This window comes from Mus pahari, chromosome 14 (assembly GCF_900095145.1).
Source record: "Mus pahari chromosome 14, PAHARI_EIJ_v1.1, whole genome shotgun sequence".
In the NCBI taxonomy this organism is placed as follows: Eukaryota; Metazoa; Chordata; class Mammalia; order Rodentia; family Muridae; genus Mus; species Mus pahari.
This window is the reverse complement of record NC_034603.1, coordinates 13141036-13160355: the sequence shown is the minus strand read 5'-3', so window position 1 is coordinate 13160355 and position 19320 is coordinate 13141036. Positions and strand designations below refer to the sequence as shown.

General features: G+C 42.9%; 1 protein-coding gene across 5 annotated transcripts in view; it reads right to left on the bottom strand.

Annotated features, from left to right (window-relative positions):
- Ebf1 (EBF transcription factor 1) overlaps nucleotides 1-18988 on the bottom strand; it is a 387719-nt gene extending 368731 nt beyond the window's left edge. For 3 of the 5 annotated variants that reach the window (XM_021211996.2, XM_021211997.2, XM_021211998.2), the window contains exons 1-5: nucleotides 18557-18988; nucleotides 16342-16498; nucleotides 15687-15750; nucleotides 14944-14999; nucleotides 4106-4179 (exon numbers count right to left, since the gene is read on the bottom strand). In XM_021211996.2, coding sequence (XP_021067655.1) covers nucleotides 4106-4179; nucleotides 14944-14999; nucleotides 15687-15750; nucleotides 16342-16498; nucleotides 18557-18690 — 485 coding nt within the window. In that variant the 5' untranslated portion in view covers nucleotides 18691-18988. Of the gene's footprint in view, nucleotides 1-4105; nucleotides 4180-14943; nucleotides 15000-15686; nucleotides 15751-16341; nucleotides 16499-16593; nucleotides 16634-18556 lie in introns of those variants that run through there. The other 2 variants (XM_029546258.1, XM_029546259.1) reach the window with 1 other exon arrangement.
- Nucleotides 18989-19320: the final 332 nt, after the last annotated feature.

Below are 19320 nucleotides of genomic sequence, written 5' to 3'. Positions count from 1 at the left end.
TCCAGGCCACAAGTCAGCTGTAAACCTCCACAGAGCAACCCTGCTTAGACCACAAACACTTCTTTAGGTGGCCTCTAAAATCTCTCTCTAAAATCATTCTCTCTCTCTCTCTCTCTCTCTCTCTCTCTCTCTCTCTCTCTCTCTCTCCCTCCCTCCCCCACCCCCACTGATATGACTCACCTACAAATATTTCCTCCCTCCTCTCCATCCTCAGAGCCCTTTACCCACCGTCACATGAAACCCTTTGCCTAGTAACGCCCCGTTAGCTGCTCAAGGCGTCCCTCTTCAAGCTTTCCTTCTATGGCATGAAATTTCCTTACTCTAAATTCCACAAGGCTTTGCACATAGTAGGTACTAACAATAAAGATACGTAATCACCACAACTGTAGGGAACCAGGTACATTCAGGTTTGATGGACACTGAACCTCCCTTCAATGCTTTCTTACCATCAGCTACTTGGGGCCACAAAGTACCAAATACTCAGCCAGGCACGGATGAGTTCTCTACTGCTTCTATTAATACTGCTTCAAGTCATAACAGGCTTTCCGTTCTGACTCTGCCAAGCATCAAGGTAAGAATTTATAGGGACTATAGCATTTAACCTTCACTGCCACCTAGGAGATAGCATTTAAGACCCCATTTCACAAATGGGACAGCTGAAGCATGGAGTACACTGAGCCACTTCCTGCCCTTTAAAGGGCTTGGCTGAATAAAGACAGAGAGTAAGCGTCATTGCAAAGACAGGGAGTCCTATGGAGTTAAAAGCACCTGGTACTTCGGACAGCTTATAAGGGGTTATGACTTGGGCCAAGGGCCAGAGGTGCTTCCCAGGGAAAGCCACACATAAGTGAGTATCTGAAGGAGAAAATCAGACTAAACCTGGAAACAAGTAAGAAAAAAACAAAACAAAAACAAAAACAAAAAAAACCCCACCCTATCACATAAGCAAACTCGCCTCAAGAGTTTCATGGTTCTTTTACAAAATAAAATAAGCAAGAACTTCCTTAGACGGGTGCCTCTGGCCTGCCATCTCCCTGGGTACTGGGAATGAAGAATTCCTGCTGCCCTAAAGTCTGCTGGAGAGGTGGATATCAAGTCCCCCTACTAAGCTGAGTCCCTAGTTTTCATTTGCATTGAAACACGGAAGTTAGGGCACTCATATAAGCAGACCCCTCATAGAATCCCACTCTTAAAAAAAAATAAATGAAAGGATTCATAGAGCCATATTATCTGTAGAACTTCACAACCATAAATGATTGGTGTGATAGATTCTAAGTCACCAAAGGCAGAAGTGCTCCGCAACTTCAAATCAGAGAGGGTTTGTCTCTGAGTGTCAACAATTATAAACTAATGATGGCAATTTCTTTAGCCATGTCACACAATGGGGTCACCTTCTCCACAAAACACAATGGGTTTTATTTTTCTTCTTCTCCTCCCCCTTCTTCTTAATTTACAGCACCTGAGACAGGACTGTCCCTTGCTTATCTTTTCCTTTTCCCTTCCATTTGCCTGTAATGAACAGAATGCACCAAGCCCTTTCTTGTGGATCGAAATTCTGTCTCCTTCATCATAGCCAGTGTACTATAAACATACAGCTTTTGTGACATCAACACAAAGTTTTATTGTGCCGTTAGCTTTGATAGAAAGCACTGCAGAAAGTTGTTTAGAAATTAAATATCTAAAACAAGCTATTTTAAAATCCAGGGCCTTCACTATTTCATGTCTGCAATGAAGAAATTTCATCTTGGGGAGAGCAAGCTGTCTTTCACACCATATGGCTAATGGTGGTGCATAGCAATTAGCCAGGCTGATTAATGGTGAACAGATTCTAATTTTATGCTTATAATTGAGGCTGCATTTGCACCCCTGGTGCAAATTCAGCACATCCCAACTTCCACTTACAACAGGCAAGAAATCAAGAGAAATAGGATGGTATGGAAAGTGAGAATTTTTTTTTTCCTAAAGCCCCCCTAAAGAGCATCAGATTTGCAATTTAAAAGACTGTTAGCCACACAATAGATGACAGGTTTGTGTAATGGGGTCATGGTAGCCTGTAAACAAACAGTACCCCTTCCACATCTATAGGCAGCCGGGGAAAGCAGTAATATGTAACATTAGCAAGATGACATTTGGAATATGGCTTTCCCTCTTAGCCACTCGGTACAAACAGCGTCATTTGCCTTCCATGGCTTGAGAATTTTATTTTTTGCTATTTTTATGTTTCTGAAAAATAGAGAGAACGTCAGCAGTAAAGCACACCAACCGGCATAATAAAGCACTTTGGACCAATGAATTTTAAAAACAAGGAAAATATAAACTGCATTAATAGAGGGGGGCCCTGCGCATGAGAGGCATAATATATCTCTAAGTAGTTCAGGAATAGAATTCTCTCCAGCATAATCCAAACATATGCAGATACGAAATGCAAATCGATGATGTATAGCTAGTGCTTGGCCTGTTCGTGAAATCCATCTTCCTGTTTCCTGTTTTGCTACAGCCACATGCAGTTCTACACGGAGAGGTCGGTCTAATGGCATGTTAATTGTAGAAGGCTAAAATGATAGAGCCGTGGTTGGGGAAACAGTAACACAGGCAAGGTTATGTTTTACTGCTTTTCAAAACTGGGACTTGCCCCTTTCCTTCTAAAAAGGTGCCACTCAGCCAGATTGTATCCAGTTCATACACACCAGGTAAAACTAACTTTTCCTACTGATGAAGGAATTTCACCCTGTTTGGGAGTGTTCCGCTACTGTCTTAAGTCTGGAGAGAAAAAAAAAACAACCTGGTTTTTAGAATAATTAACAGGTTTTACAAATCACTGAAGTAAAAATGTGTGAAACTCTTGTATATCTTAGAACTCTAAATCAGAAGTATTTTTAAAAAGGAAAAAAAAAGCAGGATTTTTTTTATAGATACAAATGTTAATATTTGGGATTTCACAAAACACAAAACCCTTTTGAGTCTCTCTCCACCTGTAGAGTTGTAAGATTGTTTGCCCCAAGAGTCCAAGAGTCCAAGAGCGGCAGGCAGGTAAGGGCCACCTATGCTGAGATGGCAGCTGAAGACCCATGCAGACTGGTCAGTGACATTCAAGCACACATTGTGCCAGAGAGAGGCTGCTCAGCTAACAAAGTGATTAGGAACTCTCCTCTGATGTCAAGTGTGGCATCTCCCTGCTTTATCCAATTACTTGGGAGATGTTGGGAGCAAAATGCTGGGTTATTTTACAAGGAATAAGAGTGTAAGTTAAAAGGCTGCTCTTATTCCCCTGCTGCACAAGCCTGGCTGAGGCCACCAAGGGGCACTGTGGTCTCAGATGACACTTGAGCATGATCATAGCAGAAAGAGATTCATCTGTGAGGAACATGAGTTATTAGATCTTTTGTGGTCTCCTCCTCATTATCCTTCCCCAAAAACCCCAAAGCAAACCACCCCTAAGAAACATTAGCTTCATGTACAGATATGAACAGGATTACTAGAAGACCATCCACAGGAGAAAAGAGAAGACGGAGACAGAGACGGGGATCAGTTCAGGCTCAGGTATGGGGTGTTCTATTAAGTAGAACTCAAAAGGAGAAATTGTATCCTTCAAGTTGACCCAAACAGAAGCCTCTGCTGACTTCAAGAGAACTCATTTTAGCTAAGCATGCAGATGAGTGTAAATGTCACCAAAAAGGAGGTTGTACTCTATTTGACTAACACTGCAGAGGAAGAGGGAGGTGTGGCCGTGAACGGTGAGGTACCAAAAACAGCAAACTGATGTCTCCCAAGATGAAATGGAATAAACAACTGAGAACCGACATGATCCTTGACACTATTACCAAATGCGTCTGAGAATTCTTCCAGACCACTTAACAAGAGCAAAATAAACATATTCCCCACCCCACCCCCCCAGTGGAACTGATTTCACCTAGGTTTGTGATCCAAATTCAGCTTTACTTCAATGAGAGAGAGAGAGACAGAGACAGACAGACAGACACAGAGAGAGAGACAGCAAGAGACAGACAGACACACACACACACACACACACACACACAGACAGGTTGAGGGAGAGAGAGAGAGAGAGAGAGAGAGAGAGAGAGAGAGAGAGAGAGAACTTTCTTACCTGCACATGATCTCATGTGTGAGCAATACTCGGCACATTTCAGGGTTCTTGTCTTGGCCTTCATACACTATGGCCTGAAAGTAAAGGCATGTTTTTAGCTAAAAATAGAAACAAGTAGCAGAGGCTTAAGTATATCAATCCTGTTCTTCACTGCCTCACCCCTGCTGGGGGCCAATTAACTTTTAGGAGCAAAAAGCCTCACTGGGCTGATTATTTCAGGACACGTTGGTCAGGCTCAGCCCAAATTGAGTGGAGTGGGATCTGATCCTCTCTGCCCTATCAGCCACCTCATTATGCACATCTCTGGACCAGAGCGCGTGATAGGCATCTGTTGTCAAGACGACCATAATTCTCTTTTCAATACAGAATAAAAATAAATCTAATCGATAAAGTAAAGAGGGGAGATCCAGAAGGCTGAAGAGGTTGCAATATTTTGTATTTCACATGTAGAGAGGCCATGTGGGTTTGATTGGCCAGCCACGCACATTTGCTTCTGCACTGCTCCCAGCCCCCACATTTAGTGTTCTACTGACAAGTAGCAGGAAACGGGTTTGGGAAAAGCTGTATGTCTATGCATCGTCTAAGTCATTTCTGAAGCGATTTCATCAGGGAAAACCCCCTCTTCCTACTGAGAGGCTGAGAGCAAGCGCTTTTGCAGGGTGTACACCCGCCCGGAAGGGAACCCTTGCCGGCATGTGCTGTGTGGGGGATGGAATCAGAGTCAGCTCCCTAAGCAGAGAATTACTTCTCACTCTCAAAATCCGGATCCCCTCAACCACCAACCACGGGCGCTTTGCCCTCTTTTCTTTTTTGCAACACAATCACATTTTGCTTTGACACCCACCAAGTTTCCCAAAACCTCAAGCTTGCCCATGGACCTACAGGTCACTGTCCCAGCCAAAGAGACACACACTATTGGTAGAATGGGCTTCTGCATCAGCATACATTTAACTCACTTAACACTGTATCACTGCATAATACTAATATAACACAGCTTCAAATTGTTAATAAAATTACTTTCACACATTCACAGAACCCTCAGTTTCTTAGTGACAAAACTATTTAAACTAACCAGAGATTATTCTTATTACTATGTGGTGCATAAAAGGACTTCTGTGCCTAACTGGTCATTCTTTCTCATGTGCTATGGTTTTGAACTTGGAGACAGAACCACCGTGACTTGAGACCCAGTGTAGACATATCCCTGGGTCATGACCTGATTACAGTTTACAGTATCTAAACACAGAGCAAAGCAAACTTTATAACAAATTAAAATGAAGGGAAAAAAAAAAGTACACATCCCTAACATTGGTCTATCAAAATTATCTATCTTTAATGGCTAGCTTATCATAACCTTGTATTTAAAAGAAATAAATTGTTTTTACTTTAACTGTAGACTTCTAAAATGGTTGAAAGAATATATTTAGAAGTCCAGGATAGATATTCATTACCCAGATTCCTCAAACGCCTGCATTTTAGTAAATTTGCTTCCTATTTTTCTTTTTCCCCTAAATCACTTTTTAGCAAATTGCAGATATATCCTCAATATATCTGCATGCATTTCCTGAAAACAAGGCTTTTTCATGCATAATCACAGCACAATTATCTAAATCAGAAAATTAGCATTGATACAATAGAATAATCTAATCTCCAGACCTTATTGAGATTTACCAATTACCTAATAATGTCCTTTACAGCGAAAGAAAATCCTGTGCTAATCACCGCGCTCAGCTGTCATGTCTCCTTTCATTCCGACTATCCTCCAGTCATCGTGGTTCATGGCATTAACATTGTTGAAAATACAGCACAGTTACTTTGTAGAATATCCTTCAGTTTGGGTTCTGTTCTGGTTCTCCAGCTCATATGAAAGTCTTAGACTTCAAGGCAGGACAACAGCACAGAGTGATGCTGAATCCCCTCTGAACCAGGTTCTCCTTATCCACACGTTTATTAACAGCATACACTCTGACCATTCTGTTAGAGCGATGCTCACCATCTATCAGTGACCACAGGCTAGCTTCTCACAATATAAGGTTAGATCTTATATCCTATAACTGTATTCTGGGGCAATAACTTGCACTGTTAATGTCCTTTGATGTGTCAAATCTTCAGTCACTAGTCTTAGTGTGAACACATAACTCTTCCTTTATTCTTATTATATTTATGTATCAAATTGGGAGGGCTAGTGCCATTGTGTGTATTTGTGTGTTGTGAGTGAGTGAGTGAGTATGTGTGTGTGTGTGTGTGTGGTGTGTATGAGATCAAAGAACAAATTTCAGGCGTTGGTTCTCTCTTTCCATCATGTGGAGATCAGAATTGAACTCAGGTCTCCAGGCTTGCTCAGCAAGCCCCTTTACCGTCTGAGCCTTCTCACTGGCCCTCTTGCCAATATTCTTAAAAGACTTCTTCAAATGCCCTAAAAGTTGCTTTATTCAAGAAAATGCATTAATTAAAAATATTCTGAAAACCAAAAATTGAAGCAAGTAAGATGGCTCAGAAGGTAAAGGTGTCTGCCAAAAAGCCTGACGGCCTAAGTTCAATTCCTGCGATTTAACACTGCGAAAGGAAAGAACGGACAACTGTCCTTTGACCTCACACATACACTGTGGCATTCATGAGCCCTCACACATACATGAGCATGTGTGTGCACTCGGGCACGCAATCTAAATAATAAATATTTTTAATACTTTTTTAAAAACATGTATGCGTCTCTTCTATTATCTGCAATAACTGTTTTTAAAAAAAAAATTTAAGAAAGGAAGAAAGAAAACACAGTAAATTACTGATTAGATCTCAAGTATAGTGCTAAAAAAATTCAAATGACGCATTTCTGCTAACTCCTATTATCACTAAATCAGCTCTATGTTCTCCTAAAACTCTACATAACCTCTGCTTCAGCTTCAGGGTTTGCCTTGCTAAACTAAACTAATAATAATAATAATAATAATAATAATAATAATAATACTTGATAAGTCAGTTTACAGGTCTAAAAAACTTCTATGATGGTGCAGGGAGGTGGCGGGAGAGAAGAAATGGTGTTATTTGGGGGGGGGGGCATGGCAGGCATATCAATTACATAAGATCTCCGTTTGGAACTTTCTAGATGAGATAAACATCATTATTACCAAGGCTGCTAGTTGAAATGAATGAGGCCATGATAATATCCAGTTAATAATAAGCTTCAAGGCAAATCCACTGAGGACTCCCCCAGGCAATGGATGACAGGGACTCCCAGAAGTCCTATGTTTTCTCCTTGGTAACTGAACATCACTTGTTAAAGGCCCAGTCCCTCCATAATGCGTCTCTTTACCAAATACCAAGCTACCACTTGCTTCTGGCGGTGGGGTCAAAACAGAGAATCTTTCTCCAAATCAAGCATAGAAAAATGAAACCAAGAGTTTGGATTTGCTCAGAAATAATTAAGAACTCTGGGGAGATCTGGGATCTGAGGTTTCTGCCTTCCCTCTCACTCTGCCTCTCCTCTCCCTCTGCCTAGATAGAATAAGAAGAGTTCTCAAGGCACAGGGGCAGAAAAAGAAGTACCTGCTTCTGGAAAATTCTGCAGTAAAACAGAGTGGGAGTCTACCATGAGACAGGAAGGATAAAATTCCTGTCCCTAGATTCAACTGCACTCACATTAAGGGAGCAAGCTTTCTCATGCAATTCAAAGGCAGAACTCCCTCCAGCCTCTAACCAGTTTTCTTATCACTGAAAAGACTTATTAAACTTATTAAAACACACATGCATGCATGCACATACAAACACACCACAGAGAAAATATTGGTCCAAAGATGAATATTCAGATGGGATCAGGTACAGGTAGATATGATAGATTTATTTGGGTGGCTCCAGTATCACAGTAACATTAAGATACACTTCGGGTTTTTTCCCTTACTGCCTCGAAGTTCCCCCTCCAGCTTTCTCTACTAAAAACGTTTCTACTGTGTACATTTAGCACGCACAGCAAGACTGGCTCACAGTTGAGCAAATCCAGACGCTAAACACCGCCCCCCCCCATCACCAAGGATAGGCATCGTCTAACACCAATTTTGGGGGACAGGGGGCTTCAGCTTCTCTTACTAACTTAAATGTATGCTTCTGTGGGGTTTGAGGCAAGATGGTTGAGGTTGGATCAGCTGGGAGATCCCAAGGGCATATAAACAGCCTTGACTATTTTAAGTGAAATCATTTTAATAGACAGCTGGTTTAGGATACAGACAATGGAGCCCTGAGAAGAAGGCTCATTGTCATCCTCCACAGTAAATCATGCATGTGCTCACTGGGAGGAAGGTGGTCTGCCTGAGAAAGCGAGAAAGACAACACTGGCTTAGATAAATCAATGTGTTTATCAGAAGTGAGGAAAGGGGGAGCTGCCACTACAATGGGACGCAGAGGGAGAGAAATTATAAAAACGCATTATTGGAATAAATCAATCGAGGGTGAATCAAGTTGAGCTTTATAACCATCGAAACAAAAGATACAGTATTAAGTGGAAAATACTGTTTACATTAATCCTGCCAAGAGCAAACAAATGCCTCAAGGCAGTGGGGATGCTTGGACAGGAAGAGATGTAAAACAATAAACAGAAGTAACTTCACCTCAACTTTCAAAACCTGGTGCTACTGAGATAAATTGTCCAAATCTGTCCTATTTGGAGACCTGACTTTCTGATAGATCAGTAGCTCCTCTCTCTAACAGAAAATAACAAGCAAGCAGAAACGAATGCAAGTTCCTGCTAATCCTCCCTTGATTTCAGATTGGTTTTTTTCAACCATATTGTTATATATATATATTTAACTAAAGATGAAAAAACATGGGTGTTGTTAAAACTTTCATAATCTCGAAGAACAACAGATTTTATTGTCCGAAGAGAAAACTCCATTCGTTTTAAACACTTAATTATAAGTCAACGTGTGCAAGTCTTTGAAAATCGGTCAATCCCTGTATCGTGCTTGCCTCTGTTACTACTGTTTTAAAAGTCATCTTTGAAGTGTAGTTCATCCCTAGTTTTTTGAAAATATTGCTGGGGCTTAAAAGTTCACTGAGACTTACGTCGGGATAAAGACTACACAGCAAAAGAAAAAGAAAAAAAGAAGAAGGAGGAGGAGGAGGAAGAAAGAAAGAAAGAAAGAAAGAAAGAAAGAAAGAAAGAAAGAAAGAAAGAAAGAAAGAAAGAAAGAAAGAAAGAAAGCAACTCTGAGCATGCACCGGGATCTTACTTCAGTGGGATGCCCACAGAAGTTCAGAGAATTGAGCTTGCTTTCTTTTATTTACTTTTCTGATAGTTTTAACTCCTTCTGTCCCACACCACATTCGAGGGAGCAGTGAGAATGTGCACTTTTCTCATTAGGAATTTGCCCTGATTTGCAATAAGAAGGGAGGGAAGAAGAAGGAAGAGGAGAGGGAAAAGAAATTTGAATTTCCCACATAAATCAAAACAATAGCCTTGAAAACAAAACAAAAAGCAGAGTCTATTTGTCACCTCAGAGAAAGGGCCATAAATATAAAAACTGCCTTCTTCAACCAAAAGAGGAGTACCTTCTAAATATAAACTATCAGTGATCACAAATTGCTAAGAATTGAGCCAATAATAATGTCTATAGTATCAGCACACCGCACAGTAATTACTACATTCACCCACCCTGTTCCACTGCTTTCATTTAAAAAAAAAAAAAGTGCTACATAATAGAGTCCAGTTTCCAGTAGGTGAAAAAACCCTAGTTAAAAATTAAGCCATGCCAAAGAAAACACCACAAATCTGACATTTCATAAACAATTGTGTCAAACAGCAAATCTAACATTAATAGTAGAGTAAAATCAAAACTCATTTTGCCTCAAGTAGCAGCTTGGCTACTGGCGAACAAATTGCAAAGATGTAATTTCAGCTCAGCAGCTAAGCAGGCCCGTTTTCAGAACTGAGTTAGGCATGATATCATATTCACTATGCTGCTCAGTTACATCAGCCCTGACTAAAAGGCAAGCACGTCCCCATGCAGAGGACTTTCTGTTGCATCTCTTCTGTCTTGAAGATCTAAAAGCCCTTCTATTATTCAAATGCCTTGGGGCTGGGTGGGGACTAAATATTTCAAATAATTCCATATGACATTTTTTCCTAGAAGCAATAAATGATATTCTACTTGGATAGTTACTGCATTTATTACGTTAGTAGACACAATTGACTTTGTCAACTCAGTCAGGCAATAACAATAAGATCACAAATATAGCTAACTTATTATATACTTAATATATGTCGATCACTGTTCTAAGGCCTTTGCAGTTGTGAATCTATTTATTTTCACAGTAGACCTTTGAGTTGGGTGCAACCATCAACCATTATTCCTATTAGTTCGATTCTAAGTTCATATATATTTAAATTTGTAGCTAAAACTCAGTCCTCCCTGCTCCAAAACCTATGTCAACAATTCACGCATGTCCACATCCAAACATTCTTCATCCCCAGCAAGCACACAGATAGCAGACTGTCAGTACAGCCATACAAGTTCGATAAATGCATCCCGACTAATATGTTCGTTTTTAATGCTGTTCAAACATTCACATGGAAACAGCTCTAGCGTAAATATCCCTGAACAAATGGCTGTATATTATCCAGGAGGGAGCAGTTGGGCCGCCAGACTGGGGAAGTACTAGGCCATCTGGCTCCGGCAAGCTCTCCAAAACCATCAGCTTTGTTTTCACCCCCAGACTCCAAACAACACATTTTCCACTGTGATGAGTTTACATTTTCCCAAACACAGGTCCTGATCATGCATAAAAATTCCAAACTTCTTCATTCCTCTATGTGCAAGGAAATTTAAATCACCTGCGTTTTTGACATGTTACCAAAGGAGACAGAAAGCTGTTGAAATATAGCCCTGACATAAACCTGCTCTGTCCTCTCTTGTTTGGCTCCCTGGGTATATGAAAGAGCCTCTTTGCTGGCCTGGTAAATTCCTTAGGAACTTATAGATATGCCAAAAAAATAGTGTTTCTCTACCAGTGAGCTGAAAGTGTACTTAATCAAACCTATGCAGCCATGGTAGGATATAATGAAACAATCAATGGGAGTAAAATAAAGTTAAAGCAGTAACTTTAAGGACTGCGAACATCAGAATAAATATATAAAGAAAGCTGGGAAACAAATCTGACAACCTTTACTTTTACTGTCCCTGCGCCCCCATTGTATCAGCACCGTTCCACTCCCATCCTCCACCCACCCTACCATGAAACCTATACATACAAACACGAGGTCACTTCTGTTTGCCCTTCTCAAAAATAAATAGATGAAATAAGGGGAAAACACTTTGGTTTGGGGGCAGGGGACATGAGATTGAGTTTTCTTTCTTTATTAAGTATCACTTGAAAAGCTTACTCTTCAAGAAAACTAGTCTAAGAAATGAGCTAGTTTTGTGTTTATTAACTACTTAAAGATAGATATATTGATGAATGAACCACAGAGTATATCACATCTCAAATCACTCATGCAAACCTGAAGTGAGACAGATTAAGCCTCAGGCTTCCCCAACTGGGTCCATGAGAGCCTCTACAGTTGACACTGTTTCTGGATGCATTAGCCATAAACTTTGGGATCCTAAGGGCTCTTGCATGCTCACTGATAGAATACCAAAAACAGCAACGACACAAAAAAACAATCTATTTTTAGGCCAGCTAAACTTGGTTTTGAACAACCCTTCCCAAAAGCAAGACATTTCTTTTCTAGTTAAATGGGTTTTGATTTGGTTGTTTTGTTTTGTTTTTCAAATTTTTATATTTACCCTGTGTTTTTACAAAGGAGGGATAGGAGAATGGGTCTCAGGGCCTTCTACATTCACTCCTAATGAGATTCCACCATACCTGGTAGGGCCCAAACTTAGGAATCCTTCCTCAGAACAGTCTAATGAGACACTTTAGGAAGGTGTGAAGCACTGTCATTTGCAGACATCTTCATTGATTGAGTACATTTCTCTCTGGGTCTTAGTGTTGCTGCTAGATGCACTCAAAATGAGGAACGACCTGGGCTGCTGCAGCCCAGCTACTTTTGCATGTGACTGGCTGATGATTCCATCGAACTGTCAACCCCAGCTTGTGAGTCAAGGGTATGACATCACATGCGCAAAGGCACATGTCTACTATGGAAAGGGCTAGGGTCACCAAACAACAGAGACAAGATCTCACGGTGGCTAGGGATTCCCTCCACCAGCTCTGGTATTCTTAGACATTGACAGTTATATTCTGCTCCACACTCTGAATATCAAAATCTGAAACGCATCAGATTGTCCGCAGAGGACAATGTTAGCACTTTGTCAGCCAGCTTCCGTCACTCCTTCTGGTAAAACGGGCTGCTGTATAGAACTACACAGAACCAACACTTTTAGACAGTTTAAGTCAGACTGAGAATTAATTGCCATAGAAAAATTTCAAACTACAGGAAGATCACTTCTGAAGCTGAATATGAACATGATTCTGTTCATCTACTGTTTTGGAATGTGTGATATTAACTAAGTCCTTAAGAAGGTAACTACTTCCAAAACTTTGGCAGCATGTTATCAAAGAACAAGCAAACTGGATAGTGAACACAGATTGCCTTTCAAAGTGAAAGCTATAGAATGGGAGGTTACCCAATCAGTGTGAAAGCAAATGGGTACATCTTAAAAACGTCTTTGGTCTTGATACTTTTCTACCAACTTAGATAATTGTTTGGTTTTTTTTTTTCAGATGGCTCCTGACTAGACTATATAACTACATGTGTTTATAACTTAAACTTTTAGTAATTTATGCCAAATGACTTTCTTATACCTGTTATTTTTCTTTAAATGAACCACTTCCCTCTCTCCCTTCCCATAGAATTTATGATGCCATCAAACAGCCAAAGATACCTTCAACTGCAGCTCTTTTAAAAGAAGGCTCTATGGCCCTGTTAATAAAATATTTGTCGTATTGCTTTATACTTTAAAAAATTCTTCCACTGTTCTTGTATGAGAGAGTTTGTTGATAAAAAAAAAAAATCAATTCTTAGTAGCACTATTTGTTTAGGGAGGTAGGAATTAAAGTTTGGGGGAGATTTAAATCAAATGGAAACAATCTCTCCAAACATATTCCAATTTTATGTTCCTTCCTTGGAATAGAGCTTTTCATAGCTCAGCCTGCATTTCAGTGGTCAGTGTTGGAGAACCTCACCAGCGATCTGCTTGTTGGAGTGCATGCTCTTCCTTTTGAAAGTAAGTCCCCATAACTACACATGGAGTAGGGGCTAAGGTTTATTCTTCTCCCTCTGCCTTCCCTGTTTTCACTCCTCTCTGACTAGAAGGACAAGAAATGATACCCATCATATCAAAAAAACTGTTTTTGAAAAACCAAAATTCTACCTAATATATTTTGTTTTGATATCAGAAAACATTTTTAAAAACCCACTAAATCAAGTTTTCTGTGCTCAGCAAGAAAATAAAAAAATAAAAAATTCAGTGTCCAAAGGAAAGAAAATTATTCTATGTAGCAATTGAAAGAATTCAAGAAAATAACTGCAATTAGAACAATAAATGGAAATTTACTCTGAGCTGTCAACTAAGAAATAAACAAATCTTCCAAAGATGAAAATACTTAAGGGAAATAGCATGATATCAATTTCTTTAGACACTTATCTCTTTAAAAACATACTTCATATCCATAATTCCATATATCTTATTTGCATCACAGTAAATATGAACATGATAATCAACATGAGCTTTATTAAATGCTTCTTGCTAAGATCTCAAACTCGCAACAGCTTATTAATGTGTATTTTGCACATTATAGCCAGGCAGATCTAAAGCTATTTTTAATTATGTATGAACAACCCTAATTCCAAACTTTCTAACTCAGTGAAAGAAGAACACCCCTCCTTGTTTTAAAAGGAATATTTAAAATGACAATCAAACAAACACATCTTAACCCTGCACTAAACTGCTGTTTGTTGTACAATAGATAACTTTTCCTTTTGTTTTGAATTCTTTCCTCCTCTCAATAAAGCTGTCTTTTTTGTTTCTGTTACTTCAACTAACTAACCAGCTACTTCATTCTGAAACTATACTTTTTCTTAGAATTAAGAAGAGGATAGATGAAAAAAAAAAATCCCTCCTGCGCCTCATTAAAATGTCAAGCCTCACTTCCAACTCCGCTCATAATTGTATCTTTTAAAACATAACTCAACCTTAATGTATACTGCCTGACACCGCGTGCTGGCAAGCTTAAGAAAATGCAGTCCATGTCCCTTTAAGACAGAAAACCTAGCTCTTGCTGTCTGGCTAGCAGCCAAACTTGGAGGCCAAAGCAGGAGGGTTTTTGCAAAATACTCTTGAACAACTGAAGGCTCCCACTTCCAACACTACCTACCAATGCCATCGCCTTAAAAAAAAATCTTTGGAGAGTTCATTTGCAAATCCCATCAGTTCCATTCCTAGAATTGCCTCTCATCCCCCAATTCCTCAGGCCTGGGCCTTAGGGAAGGCCTGCCTAGTTCACATTTCAAGAGTTCAGTCCATTCTGCCTCCCCGGAGGGGGTTGTCTCCGGGGCTCCTTTCGCTTCCCCTAGGGCTCCTTGGCCAGGCCAGGGAAAGTTCAGTCCTTTTTCCCTCACTCAGCACCCCAGGTTTTAACCACCAGGCCTGGCTTTCCCAGGGAGGCAGTGAGCCTCGAGCAGAAATGATCTGGGGAGCCTGCGCTGCTCCCACTTTGCCAGGGCCACCCTGACTTTGAGAGTTTGGGTCCCAGTCATCTCTCAGGGGCTCCACCGCCTTTTGAACTGCAGCAAATTTGGTGACCCGAGAGTTGTCCATCCCCTCAGTGTGGAATTCTAAGAAACTTACTTGTTTTGTCATGGAGTCGATGAGGCGCACGTAGAAATCCTGTTCAGTCCTTATCCCTGGGGGTGGAGGGAGGAAGGAAAATTAAGAGAGAGAGGATAAGCCCTGAAAGAAAAAAGAACTCCACAATACACATAACAATAGCAACAAACAAAAACTGAACGCTAAGGGGTCCAAGTCCAAGGGGAACTCCCGCTGTCCTGAAAGGGGAGAGCCAGGACGCTCCTTCCCAGAATCCAGAAAGGATCTGCGGGCCTAGTTCAAGTGCTCCCCTTAGAAGCCAGCCTCCTCCAAGCACTGGAGCTAGAAAAGAGGTGGGGAACCCGCCCCCAACCTGGCAACTCTCCCTTCCCAGGCTAGAGCCCTTCTGAAGCCCCCCGGATCCATCAGGAGCACCTCCACTCCCAGACTCTCCCCAGCCCCCCCCCCCCCAAAGAAAAACAGAGGCGCCAAGCGACCTGGAATTTTGGCCGAGCAATACAGGCCTCAAGAAATGGGGGAAAGAGGACAACCGAGTGGTCTTGTCAGGGCCAAGTGGCCTCTGGTCAGCCCTGGGCTGACCAAGCCGCCCTCTGCCTCCTCAGGTGAGAAACTTCCTAGAATGAAATTTCGGAGAGGCCTGTTCACCTGGAGGGTGGCTGACGGCTGAGCTTCGCTGGGGGGTTTTCGTCCACATGGAGCTCCGTGAGCCCCCTGCCCTGACCCGGAGCCCCAGGGTGCTGGCACCGACCCGACAGGAGCCTCACCATTGCTGTAGAGGAGCTGGAGCCGGTAGTGGATCCCATTATTGGTCTTTTCGCTGTTGGCTTCCTGGTTTGCAGCAAGGCCCAAAGACACAAGAGACGAGGGAGAGAGGTCTCCATGAGCCAGTGCACCCACCAACTTCAAGACAACTTTTCCCAAATGGGGACCTCCCCCCTTCCTGTAATGTCAGTCAGCCCCAGAAGTAACAGAAATTATGGCAAACTCAATCTTTTTCCCACCCTCATCCCAAACTGCTTTCTCGCTACTATTCCAGAAATTTCCCGTGAGGTGCACATGGGTGAGGCTCTTCCCAGAGCCTAAGGACGGCAGCCTGGGCCATCTGGGGCAAGCATTCCTGATCTGGTAGTTCAGAAGGATCACACTCCAGGCTCCCAAGGCTAGGCTCAAGTAGGGTTCCAGTTCGTTTGGCCTGGAATCTCTCCAGTTCTGGGGGCTCCGTGTTCACTTTCTGAAGCAGGACCTTGAGTCCCAGGAGCCTGGATTTGTCCAGGGCGGGAAGTAGCTGGGGGCAGGAGGGGGGGACTCTCACAGGAGTGTGAGCAAACCTTTGCACACACACACCGGAGGCGGCTTCCAAGGCGCCTGGGCCTGCTCTCTGAGCCCGGAACTACTGGGGACTGCGCTGCGCCCACTTACTTTTTCCTTCTCCACGAACCCCACAAAGGCCGTCCTCTCAATCTCCACGGGCTGGCCCTGTCTGTCGTAGAGGGCCAGGACGAAGTGGAAGAAGTTGGATTTCCGCAGGTTAGAAGGCGGCTGCTTCTCAAAGTGAGCCCGGGCCAGACCCACCCCGCTGCGACCAAAGACGCAGAGTTAGATGGCTAAGCCAGACTGTGTCCCGCATCCCCCTGTCACCCAGGACACGCGAGCGAACCCCCCAACACCAACCTTCTCTGCTCCCAAAACATCCCCTGGGCTCCTTCCATGACCCATCAGGAGCTCAAGCGCGGCTGACGAACCGCACAGATGCCACCCAAGTCCCTGTCCTCCCCTTCCAGAGACAGCGGGTCATCAGAACTCAGAGGTGTGAAAGTTTTGTTTGGGTTTTGGGTGTAGATGAAACGCTACAGTCTTTACTCCACTTGAAGCGCGCTGCGTGGAGAGGAAACGTGACCGTGGGTGAAATGAACCGGGGTTAAAGAGAAAGTGCGCAATTTACTACTTCGAAGGCTAGGGCGTGGGAATAGGCTCCGACTACGCCTCCAAATCTCGCAAGTAAGTGGGCAGGTGGAAATGCATGCAGGCATGCTGGGTTGCTCCCTGCCGCAGCTACCCTCCAAGAAACTCCCTAGCCTCGGCCAGCTGACAGTACCCGACCTCAGCAAGCTAATTTTCTACACAAACACAAGCAAGGGGAGAAGGGTCCCCGATTGGGACTCGCGGCTATTAAAAATGATCGATCGCCATGGGAAAGGGAACTGGGACTTCTTGTTTTACTGTTGTAAGTGGCTGTTGTTGTTTGGTTATTTTTTTTAAAAAATAAAAGACCTGTCTTGCCAAAGTTTTGCCATTCTGAGAAATCCTCCTCACACATTCCAGAAACCCAAAGGGCCAAGGCTTGGCTGAGAAGATCCGCGGGGACTGGAGACTAGGACGCCCGGGGGCACCACAATGACAGCCCAAACTGCGGGACACTATCGGACAACACACACACACACACACACACACACACACACACACACTTTCGCTTCCAGCCTAGTTACCCAATTCACTCTCACTACCAACCACTCCCAACCTTGTGCTCACGGGGATGGAAACAGTACAGGACAGTTGTCCCTAGCCCTTCTCCAAAAAACTGGAAAGATGGAACTACTCCCCGTTCTCCTTCTGCATCCTTTATATCTAATGGGGCCTGGGCCCACAAAGTTTTCCCCGAAGCCCAGCTGGTGGCCAGCAATGAAAAGGGCAAGGTACCATTTCTCACTTGGGACCAGGAACCCCTGGACAGGGCACTGGGTGTGTCCAGGGAAGTTCCTCAAGTTGGTCTCCAAGAGCATGGCCTCCAAGCCACTCAGTGTAGGATCTGGAGAGTGGGAGAGGGACTGGAGGAGGCCCAGGTGACAGTGGATGAGGATGGCTTTTAGGAGATGTGAAAATTAAAGTTGGAAATCACTATTCTACAGACAGACTGAGAAAAACTGAAGGCTAAGAAGAGGAGAGAGGAGAGAGTAAAGAACCAGATAGGAGAAGTAAGAGAAGACTTCAAGAAGAGAAATGGAGAGAGAGAAACGGAGGAGAGAGCCAGGTGAGGAAAGAGAAGAGAAACGAAGAGTGAAACTGAGAAAGAAGGGAAGAAAAAAAGAGTGGAGAAGGACAAGAAAAAATTAAAAAGGTAGAAAAAGGAAAGAAAAGATAGGGGGAAGGAAATAAATGTGAAAATGGAAAGGAAGAAAGGGGGAGAGAAGAAAATTAAGTAAGGAAAAAAGAAAAGAGGGAAGAAAAAGGAAAGAACTGAAGCGAAATAAAGGGGAAAGGGAGCAAAGGGAAGGGGAGAAAAAGGGAAAAATATAACCACACAGAAAGGAAAACAAGCGGTCAGAAAAGCGCAGCTATCCAACACCGAGCTGCAGAGACGCCTCTTCTGGGTTAAAACAAAACGAAAACACTCGCAGATGGGGCTGCGGAAAGTGCCGGCAAAGCTTAGGCTCGGCTCCCTCCGGCAGCTCGCTGATCTCTGGCCACCCGGCGACGAGTGCTGCACAGCCGGGGAGCGCGGAGCCCGGGCGGCGAGCGCAGCGCAGCGCAGCGGCAGACGCACTCGCTTGGCCGGGCCCCGGGTAGCCGCGCCGCCGTCTCCGGGCTCTCCCTCTAGCCGGCGGCCTCTCCTTCACGGTCCCCCAGCGGTACCCACCTCTGCGCCGCTGTGTTGGCGTCCAGCACCCCGGCGCCCTGCATCCACGTCCGCACCGCGTTCATGCCGCTGCCCAGCGGCTCTTCCTTCATACTGCTTCCACTCCGTTGGATGCTTTCCTGGATCCCAAACATGAAAACAACCTTTTCTTGTGGAAAATCTCCTCCCCTTTGAAAATATTTAAAAAAAAAAAAAAAAAAAAGAAAAAAAAAAACACGCCAGCCACAGATTTTTTTTTTTTTGAGACGATGAGACTCGCGCTACATCAAGGCGGGCTGAAAAGCAAAATTTTTAAAAATGTAAACCTTCGCTCAAAACTGAGCGATAACAAGGAGGGGGGCGAGGGGGAAAAAAAGAAAGGGAAAATCCAACGAAAAAACCAAAATTAAGAAAAACCAGAGATATATGCTTGGCTGTTGGGGGTTGTTTGGTTGGTTGGTTTTGAGTTTGGGTGCTTTTTTTCCCTTTTTTTTTTTTTTTTTTTTTTTTTTTTTTTTTTTTTTTTTTTTTTTTTTGCCTTTTTTTTTTTTTTTTCCTTTCTGTAGTAATCACAGGCCGTTGGAGAACAGGAGGGGCTGGAGTTTCCTTTTGTAGCGGTACCTTCACTTGAAGAAGCAGGAAGAAAAAAAACACCCTGATGACAATTTAAGAAACAATAGATACGACTCTCGAAGCCGGCTTGGCTACTTGAAGTGTCATTTTCCACAACCAGGCAAGTTTTTTTCTCTCTCTTTTTTCCTCCTCCTCTCTCAACCAAAGATGTT